General features: G+C 51.6%; 1 protein-coding gene across 3 annotated transcripts in view; it reads left to right on the top strand.

The window, feature by feature from the left end:
- Nucleotides 1-25,663, top strand: part of TRAPPC9 (trafficking protein particle complex subunit 9) — a 321,573-nt gene that overhangs the window by 77,427 nt on the left and 218,483 nt on the right. For all 3 annotated transcript variants that reach the window (XM_039845905.1, XM_039845906.1, XM_039845908.1), the window contains 4 exons: nt 1,371-1,497; nt 2,267-2,399; nt 4,902-5,065; nt 13,648-13,800. In XM_039845905.1, the coding sequence (XP_039701839.1) occupies nt 1,371-1,497; nt 2,267-2,399; nt 4,902-5,065; nt 13,648-13,800 (577 nt within the window). The remainder of the gene's footprint in view (nt 1-1,370; nt 1,498-2,266; nt 2,400-4,901; nt 5,066-13,647; nt 13,801-25,663) is intronic.

Raw genomic sequence — 25,663 nt, 5'->3', positions numbered from 1 at the left:
GTTTAGAAAATATTAACAGTGGGCCATATTTGCTTTAGTTATTTTAAAAGAAAGAAAACGCCAGTGTATTTTGCTTGGCAGCAATAGTCATCTAATTGGTTTCTGCTTTACTCCTGCCCGGGACATCTGTTCTGCACATTGTTAGATCACTTCGCGCTTCTGCTTAAAGTCTGGGCCCAGGTGCGCTCCTTGCTGCTCTAGTGCCTTTGCTTCTGCGTGCAGTTAGGAAAAGTAGGCACACGCGCACACGTAGACGTGGACTGCATACGCACCTACGCGTGCGCATCTGCAGACACACATATAGACACGTGCCCGTATACACAGTACAAGTGCAGATGTCGTAAAGCCCGGCTGCACAGTGTCACCTCCAATTCTAGCCCATCTCCGTAGGGTTCTGTCTTGCCTTCCTCCCTTCCACAGCTGTGTCCTTTCTGCAGGTGTGAGAATGTGGGCTCACAGCAGCAGCACGTTCTCATTGGCTCAGGCCTGTGATCCATCTAAAACAGCATCTGCGTTGCTTTGCCCAGAGCACTACGGAAAAGGCCCACTGGAGGAATCTGTGATCTTCTAGGTCGTCTTTAATTGGTCTCGGCCACATTCTGTAGGGAAATCTTACACTTCGTTCATGGGGTTTATTCCAAGCGAGCTGATTTTTTAAACTTCTTGTTAATGGTGTTTTTTACATTTTCTTTTCTAATTGTTCATAGCTGGATTATAGAAGTACCTTTGCTTTTTTCTTTTTTTAATGCTGACTTTGTCACTTTGCTAAACACACTCGTTAGTTCAAGTTTCATGGTAGATTCCATAGGGCTTGCTATGTTCACAGTTTTGTTTTTTGCGAATAATTGTCTGTATGCCTTTTGTTTATTTTTCTTGCCTTATTGCACTGGGCAGCACCTCAGTTACAATGCTGAGAATTCCTGAGCGCTGACACCCTGCATAATTTTGGTCTACTCCTTGAGGCCCGGGAATCTGTCTTGTTTACTGTTGAGCGTGGTGCCTGGTATATATTGGTGATTCACGACACACTGAAGAGAGATTAATGGACGATGTATTTCCACACTTCATGGATTTTCTTTTTGTTTACATTCCCATTTGGTAAATAGCAAAACAAAACAAATATCAAAAATGTAGCATCTAAGGCTTATATCAAGATGGCTCGTTCCTTGGTCCCCCTCTTCAGGGCTGTCTTGTGTTACCTACACTTTTAGCCTGTCTCCACGGTTCTCTGGATTCTTAGAAAAGCCATTCCTTCCGGCCGTCCTGGAGCTCTTTGTTAGTGGCTGTGCCACGGCATGGCGAATCGGGGACTGACCGTGACGTTGTGGGTCTGGGCTGTGCTCATTCACGTCGCCCATCCCTCGCTTCAGGGGCTCCTGACAAGCGGAGTGGAGTTCGAGTCTCTCCCTGCGGCACTTTCCCTTCCGGCTGAGTCTGGTCTTTACCCGGTGACGCTCGTTGGGGTCCCGCAGACGACTGGGACGATTACTGTGAACGGTAAGGGGGATTGCTTTCTGATTTGGGTTGGGTAGGATGGCTGAGCTCTTGTCCTGCCTCACTGAGGCCTGTCCCTGGTCACCCAGCATCCTAGTCCTCACTGTTAGGTGATGTTTAATTGTTATACAGTGAACGTTGTTTATAATCATCCTCTCAACATTTCAAAAGTCATTTTGAAGCTTTGCTTGAACAATTTCAAGTGCTTATCTAGCCAATGGCGTCTTTTTTTTTTTCTGGCATGGAAAATTTGCTCATCTTAAATTATAGTACTTACACACAGGCAGCAGACTTGCCATATCACGTAGAAGTGATGATAACAATAATTAGCTCTCGAACTTTCATCTCTCAACAGAAGATTCGGAATCATTTCTCAAATACTTAAGTCACATTGTGTCCAGGAAAGGAACACTAGCTCTCATTCTCACTTTAGAGATGGATGAATCTGAAAAGCAAATTGGTACCGAGATGCGAGTCAGTTACTAACTGTGCCGCGATTTCTAGTTTACGAAGACCCTCCTGCACACACTGTGCTTTGGACGCAGGCAGCCTTGCGAGGCGGGGCTGCAGGCGCTGCTGCCGGCTCCACTCCCCGTAGCAGGAGTCCGGGGGCCTCGGGGTGGACTGTGGGAGCTGGGTGACACCAGCAGGGTCGGGGCCTGAATCTCGACTCAGGTCCTCGAGAGGGAGCCTGTCACTGTGGGGGCTGCCTTCAGGCTGGGGCGCGAGACGCGAAGCCGGGCAGCGTGCAGCTTTTCCTCCTGGTTCCCAGGTTACCACACCACGGTCTTTGGCGTCTTCAGTGACTGCTTGCTGGACAACCTCCCGGGAATAAAGACCGGCGGCTCCTCTGTCGAAGTCATCCCTGCCCTGCCCAGACTGCAGATCAGCACGTCCCTGCCCAGGTAGACGCGCAGCGCGTGGCGTCTGCTCTCCGGCGAGAAATGGCACTTAGGAAGATGTTTTAGGATACATCTTTCAATGGCACGAAGGGCCTTGAGTTTATCTGTGATTTTTGTGACCAGGATATGGGTGAAGGCTTTCTTCAAGATGACTGGTGGGCAACATGCTTTGCTTACAGCGAATTGGAACAGAATTGAACTGTTTCTCACCAAGATCAGAACGAAGTGTGAAATTAGCCTTTGGAATCATGGTTTTTGTGAAAAACAGTAAAGGGTTTAGGGAATTTGAGAAAAACTCTTATCTTAAAAAAAAAAACACTGGTCTTTTTTTAGTGTTTGGAAAAGTGGAAAGAAGCAAGGGGCATACGCCTCAGGAATTTCGGAGGCAGTTACTGTCGGCGCTGGTGCTGCCGTCCCTTCCAGTGTTTATCCCCCTCTCTCTTTTCTTTTAATAGTTTGAATAGTTGAGATGATGCTACATTATATGTAGTGTCGTAGGTTATTTTTTGCTTAACCACATAAGCTAAAAAGTCTTATTTTAATGGCTTCAAAATTATATCATAAAATACCTCAAAATCACATCACCATTTATTTCCTTGCTATTGGGATTTGGGATCATCTCAGTTTTTGCTCGTGTGAATAATGCTTAACGTTTATCCTTTTGGCTGTGTTTATAAAATGTATCTTGGTATTTTCTAGAATGTCTTAAAAGCTCCTTCAGATCCTTAATGGGCCCTTCCCAGTTGCTGAGCGCTGTGCTGCACGCTGGGGGCGTGAGCGTGAACACACCAGCCCTGACCTTACCCGAGAGACCACGGTCAAGTAGGAGAGAGTGACGGGTGGCCAGGCAGTCACAGTCCACTATTGGCAGGACTCTGATTGGGCCGTGGGAGATCACGGGGCTCAGGGGACATTCCTTCCAGGAGGTGACATCAAGTGCAATGTGATGGGTGAGGGAGGGGGAATTGCCATGTGCAGCGGGTCGTGGGAGAATTTTCTAACAAAGGGAGCAGCAGCGAGAAACTTCCTCAGAGGGGAGGCAGCGTCATGTGATTGGGGATACGATGACATGCAGAAAAAGATGGACTCAAAAGGATCCTAGAACTAATTGTAAGAGATAAAAGTGTAAAACTTTTAGAAGAAAACAGAAAATTTTTGTGATCTTGGGTTAGGTAAAGAGTTCTTCGAAATGAAACCAAAAGCAAGGTCCTCTATCAGAGCCTGGACCAGAGGCCCTGGGAGGCACGACCAGCCTGATGAGCTTAGACGCGGGCTCTTCCCGTGGGCAGCAGAGGTGTGAGACCAGCAGTGTCTGGAACATTCTTTTCTGTCCTTTGGACCAGATGGTGTGGGGATGTGAAACCAGACTCGGGTCTGCCCCTGGTCCTTTGAGCCATGCCCAGGCGCAGTGCTGGACAGAGCTGGTCGGCAGAGGGGCAGTTGGGTAGCTGCCTGCTTTGCTGTGTCGCAGTCCATTGCTGGTTCAGTTGAGTGTATGATGTTGGCTCATGCATGTTTAGACTAATGTGGCTTTCTGCCGAGATCCTTCAGATTCAAAGAGGAAGGTAAACCCTTCTGATCCCAGGAGAAAATGTCGACCCTTTCGCCTCCAGAGACCTTCCTGCTTTTTGCGACCAGATCTCTCCGGAGCATTGTATAAGCATTTCAACCACACCTGCCACACGTACCTCTCTTTATTGTTGGCTGGCTTTTGTCCTCACTGGACCACCTTTTCCCCTGGTCACCATGACTCCTTGCCCAGAAGTCAGTTTGCTGCCTGTGGGTTGGGAAGGAGACACCCAGGGTAAATAGCATTCTGGATTAAGTGACAAGAGACCTCAGGCGAGAACTTACAGACTGAGGCTGTAGTGTGGGAGCCTCGCGGGAGTGCCAGGTGAGCTCCGGGGCCTCTGGATGCTGAGCCGCACCCCCAGGCAGCATAGGGCCTCACCTGACTGTGCTGAGGACACCATCCAACCTGGGCACCAGGCGCCCTGCGTCATATCAGGTGTTCGCAGGCCTTGCTCATCATGTTTACCTACGACACGGAGTCTGTTGCACACACTTCCTTTCCTGTTCGTTCCAGTTCTGATGTCATCAGTCGGAATGGTTCATTTACATTTCCTTCTTAAATCTTTGGATTTTCCCGAGGCAGCTCTGAGCATGAGATTTTTCATCTTTTTGAGAGAGCAACACGCTCACAGTTCATTTGCGTCGATATATTGTTTCCGTTTCGCCTTCACCATGACCCACTAATTAGGTCTGAGCGATCACGTGCTCACTCGCCAGTGACCCGGGACGCGTCTGCGCGGAGAGAGCGCCCGGCTCGTGGCGGTTCACCCTTCCCTTCTCGGGAGCCGGGTGCTGAATTTCGCGTTTGAAGCTGGCGTTCCCTGGTCCCCGTTTCTGAAATGGGCAAGTGCGGTGACGCGAGTCACTCTGTGCCGTTCCCATGCCATTGGTCTTCTTTCTTTTTAAAATGGGTTTTTCTTACTCTTATTTCAGATCTGCACATTCACTGCAGCCTTCCTCTGGTGACGAAATATCTACTAATGTGTCAGTCCAGCTTTACAATGGAGAGACTCAGCAACTTATCATTAAATTGGAAAATATTGGGATGGAACCATTGGAGAAACTGGAAGTCACCTCAAAAATTCTCACCACCAAAGGTAGGCACTTTAAGCAGGTTTGACCCCAGCAATGTTTATCTTCCTTATTGGTGGAAGAGACATTACATAACCAGTATGCAGAGTCTAAAAGCTTCTTGCACTTTTAATTTGATGCCGTCGGGAGACGTGTACTCATTATGCATGAAGAACACACAGGAGTAGAGAAAACACCTGAGTGCTCTTTGCATCCGTGGGGCCCGGGAGGAATATCCCTGGGGAACGAATGACGCAGAGCGTCGGCGGGCTCAGAAGCGTTCCCACCTGGGACCCGTCCGTGACCTGTCCGTTCGCTGTTTTCTAAGCGGGGTCAACGCTCAGAGCCTGTGGCCCCTCTCACAGGCAGACACTCTGTCTCCCAGTTCCAGGGCACGCGGAGCCTGGGGTCAGACGAGCCGTGGAGAAATTTGGCTTCACCATTTGCTAGCTGTTTGTCCTTTTAGTGCCTCAGTTTCCTTCTGGCTAAATGGGGAGCAGGACTTACCATGTAAAGTTGGCCCAAGAAGCCAGGGGGTGGCGTTTGGCAGAGCACCCGGTGTCGTGGAGGTCAGTGAGCAGCCCTGATCACAGGGGCCCGTGTCGTGCAGAAGGAGGGAAGGGTGTCGAGGGCAGTAAACGGAAATACAATCGGATCACTTTACACAGGTAGAGGACCTCACAGGCCAGTGAGGCCAGACAGAGAGACGAAAGCAGGGCGCCCGCCAGTGGAACCAGGGGTGTTTGCTTCGATGTAGGAGTGAGCGGAGCCAGGCGGACGGTGGGAGCTGGACTGTTTCTGGTTCTGTGTCCAGGGGAGGAGGCACTGTGCGTCCCTCCCTGGCGGGGGGCTCCCTCCTCATGCTGATGTCATTGCGATGGGGAAAACCAGGGAGGAGACGTTTAAGAAGTGGAGCCACAGGCCCGTCTGGTTAGTTCCATCCGGAGGGAAGGTCCAGCGAGGAGTTCGGGAGGGGTCATTGTGCAAGCAAGCATGTCGTGTGAGAAGGGGTTAATCCGAGCTCGGCCCCTGGGGAGAATTTCTGGGTGTCATGTGTTCTTACATTTCTCACTGATTTGGGGGGAAATAAAGCAGGTGTCTGCCGGTTCGGGCACCAGGGTGAGAACCGATGGCCCCACGCTGTCAGCTCTGGTGTCGTTGCCCCTGGCCACGAGACAGAACCTCAGACCCACCGTACACAGCACAGTGTGGCCGTTTTCAAAATCGCACATTTACCAGTGAAAAATTAGAGCTGTCATTCTTTTCAAATTCTCATCCCAAGCTGCAGTACATTTACATGTGGAATTAAATTAATGGAAATAAACCATCTGCTTCCAAAACATACAAGGGGAATAATTCCTGTCACTTATATCCTACAGTACCCCAGAGCTGTCAGTGTTAATAATTGGTCTAATATATAAGAGAAGATGGAAAAAGCCTCGAGCCGGAGGCGGAGCGAGAGCACGGCGTCTGGGGCCGGGCCGGGCGGCGGAGACCGCGGCGGGCTCGTCCCGGGAAGGGGGGCCCCCTTGCTGTTCCAGCGGTACCTTCACGTGAGCCCATGGGCTTGGCCTCTGCAAGGGCCTCTCAGACGTCTGCTCCGTGGAACTTGTCCGCGTGGGATCAAGTGCTCCCTTCTCTGGGCTCCATATGATGCTTTTCCTGTTGATATTAGAGTTATTTTCTATTTCAGCAGTAATAACAGCCTTGACTTTTTAGTGCCAGCGAGTGGCGCTTCAGGTAGCTTTTCTCATGAAGTAATCAGACACGCCTCAGAGGTCTTTCCGGGGGTGGCGCAGCCTGCTTCTGTCACGGCGAGGCCCCCAGGTCCCCGGTGACTGCGACGGGGTAGGAGCTCATACAGTTGCATTGCGTGGGGTCGCCTGTCGTGAGCTGCGTGTTGGCGCAGAGCACGGGGCGCTCTTGGGGGCCCCTGAGCACGGGCGTGCCCGCTGCCTGCTTGCTTTCAGAACGCGGAGTAAGTGTCCTTGGTGTGTTCTGTCGCAGACGGGCTGCGTGCCTGGGGCCTTGGCCGTGCGGGAGGCCTGCCCGTGGGGCGGGCCCCACGTTTTTCCCTTCTGCTGCCTCTAACACCTGTCAGGGGCCTCGCTGGTCCTTGGACACACCCTCATTCCCCTCTGAATGAACCCCCTTTTCTTCAGGTAAAGAAAAGTGCCCGGTTTTTCTCCTCCGCCCCCGCTTTCCTGTCTTGCTTTGACTCCTCGTCCCGCTGACTCTGTCTTTTGCGTTGTGAGTGTGTGATAAGATCAGTGATGTTGAGCCAGACAGACCTCTGTGGGCCCTCTCAGGCAACTGAACTCTTGTTAGGTTTTTTGGGGTGCTCGTGTCCCCACGATCTCAAGCCCATGACGTGGAGATGAGCATTTCTGACCCCCCACTCAAGACGGGGTGACCCATCGATGGCACGCATGCTAATGATAATACCTTTGCCAGCGAATCTTTATTTGTAGGTCGTTAGATGCAAACTTCTGCCCTTATTTAAGTAATCACAGATTTTCCTGTCATTTAGCCCAAATGAGGAAGAATGTATTGTACTTGCTTTTGAACAAACCTGAAATATGAGTTTGTGATATGCACACGTACGCCCCTTCATTTCTTTATTCGTCTAATTTCATTTTGGGGTAAAAAGCGATGACTCCACGTTGGTATAATTAAAAATTCCTCAGTGTGCGGACTGAGGCGCGGTGCTCCCGGGCAAGTGCGAACGGCCCTCCAGGGTTGAAGGTCAACGGCGGTGACACTCTGCAGTCCTGTCAGTGTAAAATGACCCGTTCCACTCGATGGCACGCCACCGAACGCTAGCATTAAAACGACGACGACTCTTCTTTCTGAAACTAAGCTCCACAGGGGGACAGATGAGTGACCTGTGCTAAACCATTGACTTAAGTTAATCTCGATATTCCTGACAGCATGTCACTGTGCGGGGTTTTGAGAAGCCCCTCTGGGCCTCCCCTTTTGTTCCAGAGGGAGGAAGGGAAGAAAGCAACAGAGAGGCCACTTCTGAGGTGTGAAAAAGTATTGGGTCTGGCGATGACGCTCTCTGTACTGCCGCAGCCGTAGAAAGCCCCAGAGCGCCGTGAGCGCCTCCAGCCATTACTCAGAAATGCCATGGTGTTTGGCGTCAGAGGATTTGTCTGTGTCATTCTTAAGCCACAGAACTTCATGTAACAATAAGCATGCAGTTCGAAACCCTCCTGAGTGTGCCCTGTGCAGAGAAGTAGCAGGTTCTGTGCGGGACTTTGAACATGGCTTAGTCACCGGCCTCTTCTTGTGGGTGGGACACAGGTCGGGGTGACGGTTTTCACGGCTCCTCCTGAGCTGTGCCGTCTGCCCGGGTGTGTGGCGGAGGCAGATGTTCCGCTCCAGTGTGTGTAGCTTTGGTCCCCTTCCCTTGTTCCTGCTGCTGGTCAGGGGGCGGGAGTGGGGTGGGGGTGGCGTGAGAACACGGGTTTGTCACTGACGGATGTGCTTCCAGCCCCTGCTCTGTGCGGCATCAGCCGCGTGATTGCCCTGAGCAGGCCGTCCGGCGGCGCGAGGCTCGGCGCTGTCACCTGGGTGCTCCTGCGACGAAGGCCCCTCCACGTGGTCCTTCGAGAACAAGCAATGTCACCTGGCACAGTGCTTGGCACGCAGCGGGCGGTGAGGGACAGCCAGGTTCCTTCTCCTTGAAAGTGGGAAGTGAGCCGTGCGTGGGTTCGTGCTTCCCATTTTCCACACCTGGTCTGCAGGGCCTGGGAACCCCGGACGTGGCAGTCACTGAGGCGACCCAGCGAGCAAACGCCCGCCTCGCTTGAGGAGACAGGTGTGCTCTCTCTCTGAGCGGTCCAGGAACCGTCTCAGCTTTCTCCTTGTCTCGATTTTTCCTGGGATGGTGACATTTAACGACGAATGAAGGGTACTCACATCGCAACCACAGCGGATCAGAATAGAAACGCTGCGGGGTCAGCCACGCCCTGCTCACCGCACAGGGAGCGGGGCCAGGGCAGGCGAGGCGCTGGGACGTGCGGGAGGCGGGCGGCCCCCGCAGCACACACGCGGAGCCGGGGGCGGCGGCTCCTCTGTTCCGGCATCAGGAAGGAGGGCTTCGCTAAGACGTGGCCCAGGTGCCATGTACGGGTTATAAGACGTTAGCCACCTTGCTGAGTTTTCTAACTTTTTGGCCCTGTTTCTCAGTTGCTTATGCTGTGCTATTTTTATATAATTCTTTTTTAAAAATAGTTATAGCAATGTAGGGTTTTAAAAATAAATCTGGAAAATGGTTGCTACGACTTAGCATTGTCAGTCAGTCAGGTGTCGTGGGGAGCATCGTCAGACAGTCAGGTGTTGTGGGGAGCATCGTCAATCCGTCGAAAGCAAGCGAGCATCGTCGGTCGGGTGTCGTGGGGGCATCGTCAGACAGTCAAGGTAATGAGTGAAAGAACTTCGTCCAGTCCGGAGTAGATGAAAGGGGCGTAAATCAGACAGTCGCGCGTCAATGCGTGGAGAATAGATTGAGCAGTCAGGTGTCATGGGGAGCGGGGAAAAGGGCATTTTCTTCTGTCTCCTTCAGTTTTCACCTTTGGGTGCGGCGGGGGCCAGAAGGGGCGGACAGTGAGCGGCTGTGGCCTGCACCGGGTTCGAGCGGAGTGGGCCGGCAGCCCCCTGGGGTCAGGCCCTCCTCGATTTTAAACTTAGTTCTTATGGTTCAGATTCATCTTCGGAATCAGACAGCGGGTTGAATCCTGGCTTTGCCACTTACTGGCCGGATGGCTTGGACCACGTCCCGTGCTCTGGGACACTGTCTCCTCGTGACGAGGAGGTCCGCGTAGTCCCGCCTGTCGGAAGGCGCGGTCAGCGCTTAGCCTGGTGCCTGGCGCTGCTGAGGGGTCGGGGGCGGTGGCTCTGGCTGTAGCTCCTGTTAGTGTCATTGGTTCCGCCTCCGCGGTTACCTTAGAAAAACGTCCGTTGCTTGTCACGTTTCTTAAACAGTTTTTATACAGCCTTCTCATACTCCGTTTCCCAGCCCAGCATTCGAAGAAGTTCACCTTCAGGCTGCCTGCCTTTCTTCTTTTTTGTACAAACACCTCTCCAGTGTCCGCCTGGTCCAGGCACTGTGCTTTGGGGGCAGGACAGCGGCGGCGCCCGTGGTCACGGGGCTCGCGGTGCGGGGAGGGGAGCCAGGGTGAGCACGTGCCCCTCTCTTCCTTTCCAGCACCGGTTCCTCTGCCCGCTCGTCTGTCTGTCCTTCTGTCCACTGCTTGCTCGTCCTTCTGCTCAGCCCTTCCGCAAGGCTTCCCCGAGCACCTTCTGTGTGTTGGCCACTGTGTTGGACACCAGCTGCAGGTCCCTGCCCTCTGGGGTGCAGAACGTGCCCCCGCAGTCCTTGTCGCTGGCCCTGTTTGGACAGTTCCATGGATTCGGAACTTGGCTAACTAGCTCTCAGGTGTGCCATTTGCATCTCAGAGCCTCTCCATCAGGCACAGGTCAGTCCATGCGCCACCTCCTGACAGCTTCCCCTGCCCCTTCCAGGGGAATTCATCGTGCTGCTTACGCTCCGTTCCAGCCACACTCACGTCTCTTGGCTTCGTGTGGTTCAATGGTCCCACGTGTCCGTCACGTTTTTACAGCAGGCACCATGCCAGGCACATGGATAACGCCTGGCTCTGTCCCAACAGACCACATGCTCAGTGTGGCGTCAGGCGTGGTCACAGAAGTCTCACTGCACGCTCTGTTGTATTTCCGCTGCCTTTGCATGAAGGGATTTACTGGTGTGCCTCCTAGGAAGACAGTGACATTCACCAGTGACGGGAGCCCTCCAGCTCGATGCCTCGGTGCGCACGGCTGCGTAGCCTTCTTGTGAGGTTCAGCACTGTACACGGCTCTCGGGCCACGCGGCAGAAGGTCACACAGCTGGCTCGTCTTAAGACCAAGTGAAGTGCCTCTGTCGATGCCGCAGGAATCTATGTGTTCGGCTCACTGGGAGCACGGGTGAGAAGTACGTACGTGACAGGGAGGGTGACCTCAGGCTGTCTGGCCCTGCAGTCGGGGGACATCCTTGCTAGCGAGTGGCAGTGCTGGCGCTCGCGCGCAGGGCCATCTGGCCGCCCTGAGCTCGTGTACGTGGCTGTGATGTCACATGTTCTACTGTCTCTTTTCAGAGGGGCAGGTCACATCTCTGTAGTGACGGTCTCCGCACTCTGCCGCGGTGCGGGGGGGTTGGTGGTGTCTGGTGAGCGGCGAGAGGCAGGACGCGCTGTGGGGAGGGCGTGCTGTCTGCTGACGCTGGCTCCGAGTCTGGCCTTCTCACTTAGCAGCTGCTCGCCACGTCGCTCAAACTCTCTGAGCGTTAGCTGCCTCTTTTAGAACGTGCGGATAACACAGCTTAAGAGGGATACTTCCTGGGTGGCTGTGTCAACTGTCGTCTTCACAAGACTCCAGGAGAAGACTTTGTCCCAGGTTCACCCATGCCAAGCCTCCTGCCATGCTCCCCCTGCCCCCCCCCCCCCCCCCCCCGCTTCGTCCAGGTGGCCCTGCCTTGCCAGGTTAGCGCAGGGAGCAGGAGGGAGAGGCAGGGCTTACCTGCGTCATTTAGATCAGCTCTCCCGAAGCCTGGGTGAATTCTTTAGTCACTGACCACCTGCCAGTCCGCGTGGCTGTGGCAGAGTCAACCCACTGCTTTGGAGAGGTTTATCCTGCCGGCAGAGTTGAGTCTAGGGACTCAATCCGTGACACGTGTGCCCTAGGTGGTTGCCGTTCTTGTTATTGGTTCTCATCGATGCCTGGCCCTAACATGGGGCGCCATACAAAGCAGCTGCTTTGGCTCAGAGCCCACCTCACTGTCTCGGGCCGGCCGCAGTCCTCAGCAGGCCAGAGCCTCAGAGCTCTCTCCTGGTACATTGGAGGGGGCTGCGGGGATGAACGTAGACGCAAGAGTGAGCTGTGAGCGTGTGTGTGAGCGTGTGTGCGAAAGTGTGACAGAAAACTCAGGGAATACAAAACAGTTGGAAGTGACCCATGATCTCAGTACTCAGACAACCAGCGTTAGCACGCAGGTGTGTTTTCTTCTCGTTCTGTCCGTATTTTCATGCAGTTGAAACTACATTGCACATTCAGTTTAGTGTTATGCTTTTTTCACGTAGCTTTTTCACCTGTTCTAAGTCCAAATCTGAAATGACGCCTGGACTAAGCTGTCTGCTGTCTTGTACGCTTACCGAGTGCCGAGTGCCCGGGCTGTTAGTCGCTGAGCGGGGAGGGAGGCGATGGCAGTGGCTCCACTCTGCGAATGCCAGCACAGGGTCGGATGCTCCGCGGGAATCTCTGGCTCCTCATGTAGCCCCGGGGCGGGGCGCCGTGACCACCCGGCAGGATGAGGAAGCCGGGGCCAGAGGGGTAGGAGGAGCGCCTGCTGCAGTGGGGGCCTATTTGGAGTGCTTCACTATTATTCACTCATTCATTCTTCACGATGACACATTTATAGACAGGTGGACTACGGCCTGTGGGGTTTGCTAACTTTCCAGGGGATACCCCGCCGGAGCCAGGATTTGAGCCTGGGCGGTTTTGCCCTGAACCTGGAGTCTGAACCAGCATGGTACCCTCCTCTCGTGGTGGTGGTGAGCCTCAGAGGCAGGCTCTAGTCCTTGCCTTCCATCTGTTGAGCGATGGGTGGGAGACTGAGCCGCTCAACACAGGTGATGTTCTAATAGAGGTGTGTGCACCTGAGCCCAGGGCAGCAAGGTGGGCCGGGAAAGGCATCACGGGAAAGGAGCCTTGGAGCGGGGCTGAAGGACGCGTCGGAATTCACTCTGCGAGGAAGTGAGCAGGCCGGGCGTTCTGGGCACAGGGAACAGCGTGTGTGCAGGGTTATGGGGGGCATAGGGGTGAAGGGAGGGGAAGGGGAGGAGGAGCAGGCGAGGGGTGAGACCAGGCGACTCCCCCCGAAGCATTTCTGTGTTGTTGGGGCCATGGACATCGGTTCAGCCGGGGATGCCTCAACTCTCTCCTACTCCTTGCCCGGCCGTGGGAAAGGCTCTGAGTGCCTGGCTCCTGGAGCCACGTGTCAGAAATGGCCTGATGATGGCATCTTTGGGAGCGGAGACTTTGCGGGGCCTCAGTGTCTGAGCCGGTACTGGCGTTTCAGGGAGGGCTTGGCCAGTGCTGCTTCAGCAGGTCAGCAAGTGCTTCAGTGATCCCGGGGCTCTGGGACCTGGCCTTCCCACAAGCAGCGCCCTGATGGGTCTCTGCTAAATGTGGATTTCTTTCTCTTCAGGGTGATAGGAAATATTGGTCAGGGGGAAATTCAGTTGAGCTGAGTTTGTGAGAGCAGAGGGTGACGATTTCGTCAGTGAGAGGAAGCCACTCGGGGGTTGCAAAGGTGACGTGGTTCCGAGCGTGGTGCCCCGCCTCTTCCTTGTGCCTCACTCATAGACACAGGTCATTGCCTCACCAAACCCGGCATTCTGGAACTTTCTTGGTACTTTGATCTCTCATTTGAAATGGTTTACATTTTTCTTTGCTTTTTGAGAATGCATCAGAGTTTTCTAGGGGGGCTGGTAAGTCTCATCCTCTCTCAGTTACGTCATTCTCATCACCATTGTTATTGTCATTGTAGAAAAACTGTATGGCGACTTCTTGAGCTGGAAACTAGAAGAAACCCTCGCCCAGTTTCCTTTGCAGCCCGGACAGGTAGCCACGTTCACAGTCAACATCAAAGTGAAGCTGGATTTCTCCTGCCAGGAGAATGTCCTCCAAGACCTCAGTGACGGTGAGCTCCTCCCCAGTTTTAATGAGCACAGCGTGGTCCCCAGGCGCATGGCGGCAGTCACCACGCCTGCTGCCTCCGCTCTGTCTTTGCAGCATGCTTGTCATCGCCACGCCGGGCTGCTGGAGGCTTCTCCTGGGCACTTAGCGGGCGAGTTACCGCGTATATCCGAAAGCAGTGAAAGTGCTTGTCGTTAAACGATTTCTTAAGTCACACTCTTTACTGTTTTGTGCGCATTTGCCTGGCGGTTGTCCTCCGTTGGTGGAATGTGAGAATGGCTGCGTTTTGTCAAGTATAACTGCTGTGATCTCATTAGCTGCAATGATAAAGTTCTTCAAAATCTGGTGATTTCTATAAAGAGATGGAATCTGAAGAAAATGAGAATTTATGTTGACTAGGGAGAGGATTTCATGGATTAATTATGTCAAATTATGAAGCATGCATCCTGACATTCGTTTGGAGGCATGACGGGGTGTATCAGTTAGCTCAGGCTGCTGTAACAAAGGACCACAGACAGCGTGGCTTTACGGCAGAAACTTCTGACAGTTCTGGAGGTCGGGCTCAGGTGAGGACCCTTCTCCTGGCTTGCAGACAGCTGCCTGATCTCACTGCGCCCTTCTATGGCAGAGAGAGAGAGAGAGAGAGAGAGAGAGAGCGCGAGAGCGAGCACTGGTGTCTCTCATAAGGACACCAGCCCTCTTGGATTAGGGCACCACCCTGATCACCCCATTTAACCTGTCCACCTCCTCACAGGCCTCATCTCCAAAAACAGCCACATGGGGCAGGTTAGGGCTTCAACATAGGCATTTTTGGGGCACAGCATTCAGTCGAAGGGTATTATTGGAGACAGCGGATTCTGACAGTAGAACTTACTACGTAACTTTGAGTGACGTGATCTAGTTTATAACATGATAAAACTATCCATTTCTGGGGTTGTCGTGAAGGTGTGTGCTTCACCGGCACATGGCAAAGCTTCGACAAGCGTCAGTTACGTCATACCCACTCCTGTTCCCTGTTTATGACGGTGCAGACATTCAGCTACCCCCTGTCATGATGTATGCACTAGTCCAGGCCCTTGGAAAATGGAGATGAATGAGTAATGGCCTGTCACCCGGAGAGCAACAGTGACAACAGCTGGCACTTAGGAGGCTTACATAAATCACCTCACTTACTCTTCACAGCAATCCTATGAAATCGGTGCTCCTAAGGTCTCCATTTTACAAATGAGAACATCAAGGCACAGAGGTCGAATAGCTTTTCCAAGGTCACACAGCTGGGAAGTGGTGGAACTGGGCCGTGAAGCCAGGCAGCCCGACTCTGGGGTCTGTCCTCGTAACCATTCCGCGGCCCACTGTGGCCCAGAGGGTTGGCCGGGAAGTAAACGCGTGGTTAGGGCGCCCTGAGACTCAGACATGATGTGCAGCTCACGTTACCTGGCGGGGTCCAGCGGGGACTCCCCGAGCCAGCGTGTGGCCTGGGCCTGGGCCAGGAAGTTTCCCAGTTGAAGAAGCAGTGTGGGTCCCGCAGGCCTTGCAGGGGCAGCGGCCACCGAGGCCGAGGGCCTGCCATCAGCTGTGAGGGTGCTACCTCCAGACCCTCGGTGTCTCTGGAAGCGGGGCTCCGTCTCCCGGCTGCTCGCCCTCAGCCCTCCCTGAACGTCACCTGGAACCTGAGAGACTAAGGACGGTTATGGGTTTTGTTTCCCTGTGATGAGAATTGTGCCCCCGGCTCCCCGCGTCCCTCTCTGCCCCCTTCCCTCTCTGGGGAGTCCCCAGCCACCCTAGCCGCCCCGTCCCAGGAGCTCGCCGAGCCCGCCTGCCCCAGGGCCTTCGCCCTTGTCCTTGCCCACTGGCCCCCTGCAGGACTCACCCTGATTATTCAGGTCTCAGTTCAGATGTCTCCCCGGCAGAGAGGCCACCCTGACCACGTCAGCTGAATTCACACCCTCCCTCCCCCGCCACCCTCTCCGTGTCACCCTGCCTTACCTAGTCCACCGCGCTTGCCCCCCGCGGCTGTCGTGCCAGCTTTTTCCTGTCTGCCTCCATCCTTTAGGTGGTAGGTTTCACGGGAACAGGGCTCCAGTGTCTCATTCAGTCCTATATTCACGGTATCTAGACTGTGACCGACACAGAGCAGCCATGTGTTTGTAGAATGGCTGAGTGGGGGGCACCTCTTCCCCCTGCCCCCCTTGGAGTGGGGGCTCCACCCTCATGACCTCATCTAAACGTATTTACTGCTCAGGCCCCCCCTCCCGAACACTGTCTCATTGTGGGTTAGGGCTGAATGTGTGAATTTTTGGGGAACGCGTTAGGTCCATCACGCTTCTTGAGGCTTGCTCTCCTGTACTCTCTGTGGTGTTTAAATAACCATCACGGGGTTCATTGTACAATACTTAAATAATTTATAGTATTAACAAATGTAGAAAAACAAGTTTACTGTGCGACACATTAGAAACTGAAAATGTCAAGTGGATTTAACACGATACCTGGCCTCAAAAAAGTATCCGATGATGTGGATTTTTTTTCTCTGTGTAAACTGCTTTATACCACTGGCCTGCGTTTTTTTCTCTAGGTAGAGAGAGGGTTACAGACAGAGGCTCTGACTTTTCTTATTCCAAGGGAGGGAGTTGGGCAGAATAAATGGCCCTGGCACCTGTCCAGTTAATGCGTGATTAGCTCTTATCCCAGGGGTGTGTCTTGGCAGTGGACTCCCACCCGAGATGTGAGAAGTGAGGGCACGGGGACCAGGGCCTCTGCTGTGGACCATCTGTGGTGTGCTATTCCTGAGAAATAGGATGGAAGGTGGAAGCCGTAGCTTGCTTTTGTTTGGTGGCCATTTGGCTTTGCGTGTTCAGTGCAGACATGTTTTGTTACGTACTTCTGTGTCTGCCTTTAGCTACAGGGCCCTAGGATTGTCTTTGCCCTTTTAAGCTTTGTAGTCTGGGAAAACATTCTTCTCTCTTTTAAAATAGAACCAAATCAAGAAGAGCTAGAATTATGATTCCCAAGCAGTTTGTGAAGGTAGAGCTGGCCTCCTTGCTGGTCAGACCTAGCGCACATGTGCAACAGGGCATAGTTATTATTAATCGGATGCCTCCTTTATTGGTTATGGCTACTAGATGCCCTGGCTGGTTGTCCACCTAGCAAATCATAGCATCTGAGACACAGAACCTTCACGTCTACAACCAGGGCAAGTTCTATAGCGTGACACGGTGGACACCGAGGCCCACAGGGACCCTTCCAGAATTTGGCCCGCGAATGATGCATCGTCACCTGCAGTCCAGTCCGAGGAATTGAGGGGCCATCAGTTAGCCTCTGTTTGGAGACAGCAGTGCACTCAGTGGCAGAGGCTCGTTTGTGGCCTCTGGGAGCTGGGAGAGGACCCACGTGTGGCTCTCTGGCTATCATTCCACAAATCTCCAGCTCTGGGCCACTTGTGGGCCAACTTGTTTGTCAGCCGTGGACTCACATTAACTATGATTACTGAAATTTGATGTCATTTTAAAATTTACAGCAACAAATAAGTATAGCTGTCACACAAACCAGGATACCGGATTCTGTGTGGGCTGTCGACAGATGGAAGATAATTAATACTGATTGAGCATTGTCAGACATTGCCTATGAGGCCTGGACTAACCACTTTGTTTGCGTTTTTTATTTTGAATGTTCCCAACACCTCTATAACGTAGACGGTCTTACAAAACAATTCCCACTTTGTAAAGACAGGTAGGAGGGCTGTTCTAGCTTAGAGGAGAATAAGGAGCTATAACAGTCAAATGCAGTTCTGACTCGTAGTGAGGATTAAAAGACTCTGAAGACATTTTGGGGACCTCAGTGTTCTGAATGGGGCCAGAGAGAAGTGGGATTCTTTAGTGTCATCCACACAGCTGAGGAAGCCAGGTGCTCACTCACACACTCATGTCTCGCCAGGCAGAAACCGTGGGCGAGGAGGTCTCTTCTGGCCCAGAGCCGGCCGCCCTGGAGGAGGTAAAGTCACACTGTTCTGACCCTCTCGATACATCTGCCTGTGTGCTGGAGCTTCTCCCCCGGAGAAGGCTGTTCTAATCACCTGTTTGTTTTTCTGGCCGTCTCCACCGGCCCAGAAGAGCAGGTGAGACACTGGGTCCTTCTCCCGTCACCGCTAACGTTCCCCCGTCCAGCGCCCCGTCCTGTCTGTCCTTTCTCGCACACGTCCCTCCATCCCATCGCCCCGTCTTCTCTTTGAACCATTACGAGCGCCTGGGGCGCCCCTCCCCGTCACTGGCCTTGCCTTCTCGATTCCACCTATTACGTTTTTGATTTTTTTTTTTTTCCTCAAAAACAAATGTGCTCCTTACTTTGGCAAAAAAAGGCCCTCTGGCAGATCAGTCCCCCGCTTTTTTTTTGCCTTCTTGCTGCTGGGCCCTTACATTCTGCCCTCCGGCCGTTCTGAAGTATTGTTCGTGCCATGTTCTCCACCTGGCCTGTCTTTCCATCCTTCGCCTGCTGACCCCACTGCAGGCACCGGAGCGTCCCCCAGCATTTACGTCTACCCCCAGTGCAGGCAGACTACATGTTATCATGCTTCTCTTTATCATGCTTCGCAATGGTTGTGTTTTTAACAAATCGAAGGCAAGACCCTCTGCCAGCAGCAGACTGCGGTGCTGGCTTTGCAGAGGTGCTCTGGGGCCCAGCCCGTGATGCCGCTGAGGTGCCCCAGTCCCCAGCACAGGGCCTGGCCCAGAGAGGGCTCTGGGGAATGGTTACTAAGTGAGAGTCGGAAGGTGCATCGTGAAGCTGAACTGAGTGGCCTTGATCCTGAGTTTGAGGAGGGCCGAGAGCTGTCTGGGCTGGATGATCGGGTGCTGGTTCTGCCTGCAGAGCCCTTGAGCCGGGCCTGGCTGAAGGGTGAGCGCCATCCTGGCAGGGAGGGAGAGAGGCAGGCGACAGGGTGGAGGAACCAGGAGAGAGGACCTGGGTGGGAATGGGGGGGCGGGTCTGGGCGGCCTGTGGGGCCTTGAACCTCCGGAGAAGAACTTAGGACCCTGTCGGGAGCCACTGGGGAGCCACTGAAAGCTTTCTGAAAGGTGAGTGGGCGGACGGCAGGGCCAGCCTGGGGTTCACCCAGGGGGTGGTGACAGGTGCAGTAGTTTGAGGGGAGGCACGGAGGTCTTCAGCAGTAGAGAGGCAGGAGGCAGGAGGCTGGAGAGGGAGGCCCAGTGCGGGCCTGTAGGCTGTTGCTGTAGGGCTGTGTTTAGAGTTTCGTAGCTGGTCCGGCGGTGTGGCGAGCTCTTATTAGAATTTATTCTCTCCTCCATGGAAAAATGCATTTCTTCTTGCCTGAAATGTCTCTTGTTTATTAAGCTGAAAACAAATCGCCTATGGGAAGTTGGAATCTGTTCAATTCTTTGTCCAGAGTTGGAGCCTTATGTAAAAAATAAACCGTATTTACATTTGGCATTTCATTATATTTTGCTTCTTTGCAATTTAATGATAACAGATGCTTCAACTTCTTATTGTGCCCAGGAATCGGTTTTATTTGGGAGCTGCCACTGTAGAATATACCACATTCCCCTTCATAACATGTCCCTTTTCCTATTGTGCTCTGAAATTGGGACACAATTCAGTGTCTTTGTCCTGGTCTGCTGCTCTCCTTTGTAAAGAAATACTAATTTTTGGAAATCTCAGTGTTTAAAAAATAAGAACAGTGACTCATCCTGAATTACTAAGGTGGTTGGAATCTTAATGCCGTAATATAGTTTTTCTTTAGAATTCCTAGATGCCCGAGGTTTTTACAAAACATGATTTTAAGAAGGCAGGGATTTTAGTGAAACTTGAGTTTTTTCTGAGGCTGGAGGGAAGACACCGTCACTGACCGCTCACAGTGCCAGGGCACTTCCCGTGGCTTCCCTCAGCGACTCTCGCTGGACCCCTGAGAGGCTAGCCGGCCGCCCCTCGGGCCACGTTCCCTCCGGCCTCTTGGCCTGGGCTTTGTGCCCTGTGCCCCCAGCTCCCCGCGTCCCTCTCTGCCAGCTCCAGGCCCAGCGGCTGCGGTAGCGGCTGCACTTCCGGTTCTTCTCGCCGCGCGTGCGCGCGTCGCGGGCAGGGCGGGGCTCGTCCTCTACTTCCGGCGCCGGGCCCGCCGCCCCGCCGCTGCCCGCCAAGGCGCTGGCGGTTTCCTTTGCTGCTCCGCTCCGGCCCCGTGACCGTCAGGGCTCTCGCCCAGATCCGCTCCCGCTTTCTTTCCGAGCCACTCTCTTATCTGCTCGGAAGGCTTCAGTGACCACCGCCACCCTTCCCGGAGGCCCTCGAGTGTGGGGGGGGTTCGCTTGGTGGCTGCCAGTCCCCGTCCCCGGCTGCGGTGGGTTCCCCCAGTGCAGACTTCGGTCCTCTGCTCAGTTCAGGAAAAGGTCATTTTCAGTTCACAGAGCGTTTCCCTTGTCTTAAGGGCGGGAGCAAAGCTTTCTTAAGCTCTTCGCACCTCTGTGTTGAAGTCAGAAGTCCACATCCTGTATTTTAATTCAGACCTGGGATCATTTGCGGATCGTGTTGGCCATTTGCCAGGTTGTGCGTTCCTTTTGTGTTTAGCATTTTCTGTGCTTTCGTTCAGAAGGAAAAGGTCACTCACCGGTCAGCCTGCCCATCGTTATAGTTAGCCATCTCACCCACCAGCCTCTGACTCACACACAGTAATCGCTCAGCATGAGGGGGAGCCCCGGGAGCACACCTGCGAGTGAGGCCGGAAGCGCCACAGCACCCCAAGCTGCGGTCTTCCCAGACGTCCGTCTGTCCGTCCAGGAACCGGGGAGGTGCACCTCTCCCCTGGCCGTTAGCCCCGCAGGTGGGAAGGCTGACTGGGTCCTTCGATTTAAATCAGGCTGGAAATTACTTTCTAGACCACACGGGAGCATGAAAGTCCAGGAGTTGTCATTCATCAGTGACAGGTGACCCCAGGCAGCGGAGCCCAGGTCTTCCACACCCTGTTCCTGTTCTCGTGACTGCCTCCCAGCCGAGCTGGCGGTGACTCACGGGGACAATTAGGGAGGCGCTCAGAAGAGGGGATGTAAGCGCTAGTTTTTTTCCCACAAAGAGAAGGGGATGATTTCTATGGCTCATTGCAGCTTGGTTTACTGTTAGATTATGCTTTTGATTGCGCCGAATCTTGTCAGTCTTGTTTTATAAGTATTCTCAGCCCTGCTCTCTGTCCACCATCGCTGCTGTGAACGAAGCCTCGCTCATGTTCCGTTTGTACCGTGTTAGTGGTTTTCTCCTTGGTCTCCCAGCTGCTCGTTTTGCTCCTTTCCCTCCATCTTCCACACTGGCCCCATTGCTCCGTAGAAAGCAGAGTCCGGCTCGTCCTGCTCCTTTAGTGCGGTTACATTGCCTTCTGGGTGACGTTTCCAATGCAGCTTGTGTGGCCTGGCCCCGGCTGCTGGTTGGGCCTCGTCGCCCGCCCTTCTCCAGAAATACAGAATCACTCGTGTTTCTCTGCTGCCCCCGCCCTCTTAGGCCTGCCTCCGGGGAGTGTGTAGACCGGAAGCTCTCATGTCTCTGCACATTGTGATCCTCTGGGGACCTTTGAAAACTGCCTGGCTCCCAGCCCTAGACACTGTGATTTGATAAGCACAGGGTGTGACCTGGGCACCGGGTTTTTCAAAAAGTGTTCCAAGTGATTCTTAAATGCAGCAAGGTTTGGGGACCATTGACACGGGGTACCTTTCTTCTCCTGTCTTGCAAAAGCCATAGTCGCTCTCCTAGCTTCAGGTCAGTTGCTCCAAATTCTGGACTTCTTCGAGCAGACACAGTTGCTTCTCGTTTTCTATTTCCTGTGATGACAGGTTTCGAAACGTGGCAGAGCGAGTCTCCTCTCCAGGTGATTGTTCAGAAGCCTTTTGGGTATTTTCTGTCCCTTCATCTTCATGTAAATTTCAGAATCAGTTTGTCAGGTTCCTCACATGACCTGTTGGAATATTGATTGGGATGGCAATAAACCTATAGATTGATTTGGGGGAAAATGGACATTTCTATGATACCCAGTCTTTCTATCTGTGAATATTATCTCTGCATTTATTTGTCTTTAATGTCTTTCAATAATGCTTTCTAATTTTTTTGATAAAGGTCTTAGAGTATTTTACTAGCTTTATTCCTAGATAGTTTATTTTTGTTATTAAAAATGGTACTTTGCATTTTTTATGGAAATATAACTTATGTAGTAATGAGCACAAATGTTAAGTGTACGGCTTGGTGAATTTTTATTTTTACTCATATTCATTCTTGCAGCCACCACTCAGACCTAGGTAGGGGTAATTTTCAGCGCCCCATCAGTTCCCTTGGGTCCTGTCCATCGATAACTTTACCCAAAGATGAAGCAATATCTTAATGGTGGTTTGATTTGCATTTCCTTGGTGATTAGTGACGTTGAGCACTTTTTCACATGCCTGTCGGCCATTTTTGTATGTTGTCTCTGGAAAAATGTCTCATTCGGTTCTTCTGCCCATTTTTTAATCACATCGTCTTTTAGTTATTGAATTGTACAAATTCTTTATGTATTTTGGATGTTAACCCCTTATCAAATGGATGCTTTGCAGGTGTTCGTAGGTTCGTGCTTTGCCTTTTCATTTTGTTGATCGTTTCGTTGGCCGTGTGGTCCCACGTATGTGTTTTCGCTTTTGCCGCCTGTACTTGTGCTGTCATATCCAAAACACTGTTGGCAAGATCCGTGGCAAGGAGCATTTTTCCTAATTTTTTTTCTTGGAGCTTCACAGTTCAGGTCTCATGTTTAAGTCTTTAATCTATTTCGAGTTAATTTTTGTGAGTTGTGCAAGATAGTCCTGTTTAGTTTTTCTGCAGGTAATTACCCAGTTTTCCCAGCGCCATATCGAAGAGGCTGTCCCTTTCCCCACCGAGTGTTCTTGGCTCTCTTGTCAAATATTAGTTGACTGTATATGCGAGAGTTCGTTGCTGGGCTCTCTCTTCTGTTCCTTTGGTCTGTGTGTCTGTTTTTATGTCAATACTATATCATTTTGATGATTATATCTTTGTAGTTTGAAATCAGGAACTGCGATGCCTCCAGCTTTGTTCTTTTTCGGAATTGCTTCGCCTATTTGGGGTCTTTGTGGTTCTGTACAAATTTTAGGATTGCTTTTTCCGTTTCTGTGAAAAGCGCTACTGGAATTTTGAAAGGGATTGCATTGATTGCTTTGAGTAGTAGTATTTTAACAATAGCATTTTTTTTGGATCCATGAACACAGGGTATCTTTCCATTTGTGTCCTCTTAAATTACTTTAATCAGGTACAGTTTTCAGTGTTTAGATCTTTCACTTCCTTGATTTATTCCTAACTATTTTATTGCTTTTGAAGCTGTTGTGAATGGGATTTTTAAATTATTTCTTCAGATACTTATATTACTTCTTGTGATATTTGTTAGTTTATAGAACAGCAACTTATTTTGCTTTTATATTCTGCAACTTTACTGAATTCGTTCACTATAATAGTTTTTTGGTGGCATCTATAGGGTTTTCTATAAGTGATATCATGTCATTTGCAAATAAAGACAATTTTACTTCTTCCTTTCTGATCTGCATGCCTTTTATTGCTTTTTCCCGCCTGATTGGTCTGGCTAGGACTTCCAGCACCGTGCTGAGTAAAAGTGGTGCGTGTGGGCGTTCTTGTCTTGTTCCTGATTTTAGAGGAAAAGATTTCAGCCTTTCACCGTTGAGAAAGATGTTAGCTGTGTCATTGTCATAGATGATTTCTATTATTTGGGGGTTATATTTGGGGTTTTTATCATGAAAAGGTGTTGAATTTTGTCAGATGCTTTTTCTGCATCTATTGAGATGATCACATGATTTTTATCTTTCTGTCAATGTGCTGTATCACTTTTATTTACGTGTGTCAAACCATCCTTGTACCCTGGGAGTGAACCCCACTTGGCCATAGGGTGTGATCCGTTTAATGTGCTGTTGAATTTCGTTTGCTAGTATTTTGTTGAATTTTTTTTATTTATATTCCTCAGGGAAGTTGGTCTGTAGTTTCTTTTCTTGCAGTGACCTTGTCTGGCTTTGGTGTCGGGGTGCTGCTGGCCTCGTAGAATGAGCTTGTGCGAGTTTCTTCCTCTTCAGCTTCTGGGGGGAGTTTGCGAAAGATTGGCATTGATTCTTTAAATGTCTGATAGAATTCACCAGTAAAACCATTTTAATGATCTGTTTTCATCTAATTTTTGAACTAATTTTAGCGCGTGATATTGTGTGGTAGATACTTACTGAATAGGGTGTGGACATTATAGAATCTTTGGAGTTATACAGCTTTAAGTTGTGGAAGTCAACTAATTATCAATACTCTGTCCTGATCAGGTAACGGGACTTAGACAATTTCGTCTTCCTTTCTGGGTTATTGTAAAGCAGTGCGCACTTTAGCATAGTTAAGTAGGCAATCGTAGTGTGCCTTTTCCCTCCCCCTCACCAACAGTTATGGAGTATGTACTTTATTCCATATGCTGTACTGCTCCTGGGATTTCCCTGAGGAGTCAAACGGGACGCAGCCCCTGCCCTCAAGGAGCTTCATGTCCAGTGCAGTGTTGTCTAGCAGGACCCTTGGTGCTGGACGAACGTGTTATTCTGAGCTGTCCAGTAGGTAGCCATGAGCCACGTGTGGCTTTGATCGCTGGAGATGTGGGATGGTGCATCTGTAAATCTGAAGTGTTACTATTATTTGAGTGTAATTAAATACCCACTATCTAGTGGCTGCTACATTCGATGGCACAGATCCTGCGGGAGAGATAAGCAACTTCACAAATAAACAAAAAATTGCAACTTTGCTAAATGCTGGGTGGGAAGGGTATAGGATGCTATGACCGTGTCCCAGGGGTTTGTAATTCAAGGTGTTAGGGAGGCTCGTCTTTGGAAATGACGAGTGAGGTAAGAGTTATGGGATGATCAGGACTGAAGTAGGTGACGGAGGTTGCGTGAGCAGAAGAGTTTTCATGCACATGGAAAAAGCCTGTGGCAGAAGAGAGCACAGCTAGTGCCAGGAACTTATATTTTTTGGGGGAAAAAAAAGTGTGCATATGCTTGTGTGCACAGAGGTGGGGGGAGGGGAGAAGGAGGCGGAGCCAAGGAGGAGGGAGGAGGAGGGGAGGGTGATTCTTACAGTTAGGCCTTAAGAGAGTTTGCCCACAGGTATTCACAACGAATTTGTTGGGGAAGAAAGGTTTTGTGGGATGCTGGGGTGAACTTTTCCTTTTGATGGTTTTTGAAATTAATGCTCCACCTTGAAACTGTCAGCTTTGTAATTTTTGTGGTTCGGCTGCCTCTTTAATGAAGAAATAATGACTTGCCCTGTCTTTTAGGGATGGGCAGCGCTTTAAGGCTGCTGCGAAGAGTGCAGAAAACATCCAGATTGCTTTTGAATTTCTGTCTAAAAGGACAAGCGCGTGTCATTGTTCGGCTTGGGACACCAGCACTCTCCCTCATTATCTTGTGAAAAAACGGCGTTCTACTTCTGATTTCAAACTGGCAGTACTCTGGTTTTGTTTCCTTAATTTTTATCCTAAAATAACATATGCTAATTGAGCTATTTCTGTGGCTTTCTTTGGAGAATTGATGTTCGTTTATTTGTGTGTCTCTTCAAGTAGAGATGGAGCAACACACGTAAACAAGACAGGAAGGATGTAAGGCCCGGAGCGGAGACGAGAGAGGGGCGTGTGTTGGCACTGTCGCTGCTCACAGCTCTGCGTGTTGTCCCCAAGGCCGCGGGCGCGGGCAGGGCGGGCAGGGCCAGGGCTCTGACCCTGCTGTCCCTGTCAGCAGACTGCTCCTGGAGAAGTGATGGGAGCGCATCTGCGACGTGGACCCGGTCCTCACGCCTGCCGGTCCCCTGGGACTCCTCCA

The sequence above is a fragment of the Pteropus medius genome, unplaced genomic scaffold, assembly GCF_902729225.1.
Source record: "Pteropus medius unplaced genomic scaffold, Ma_sr-lr_union100, whole genome shotgun sequence".
Classification (NCBI taxonomy): Eukaryota; Metazoa; Chordata; class Mammalia; order Chiroptera; family Pteropodidae; genus Pteropus; species Pteropus medius.
This window is presented reverse-complemented; position numbering and strand designations above follow the sequence as displayed.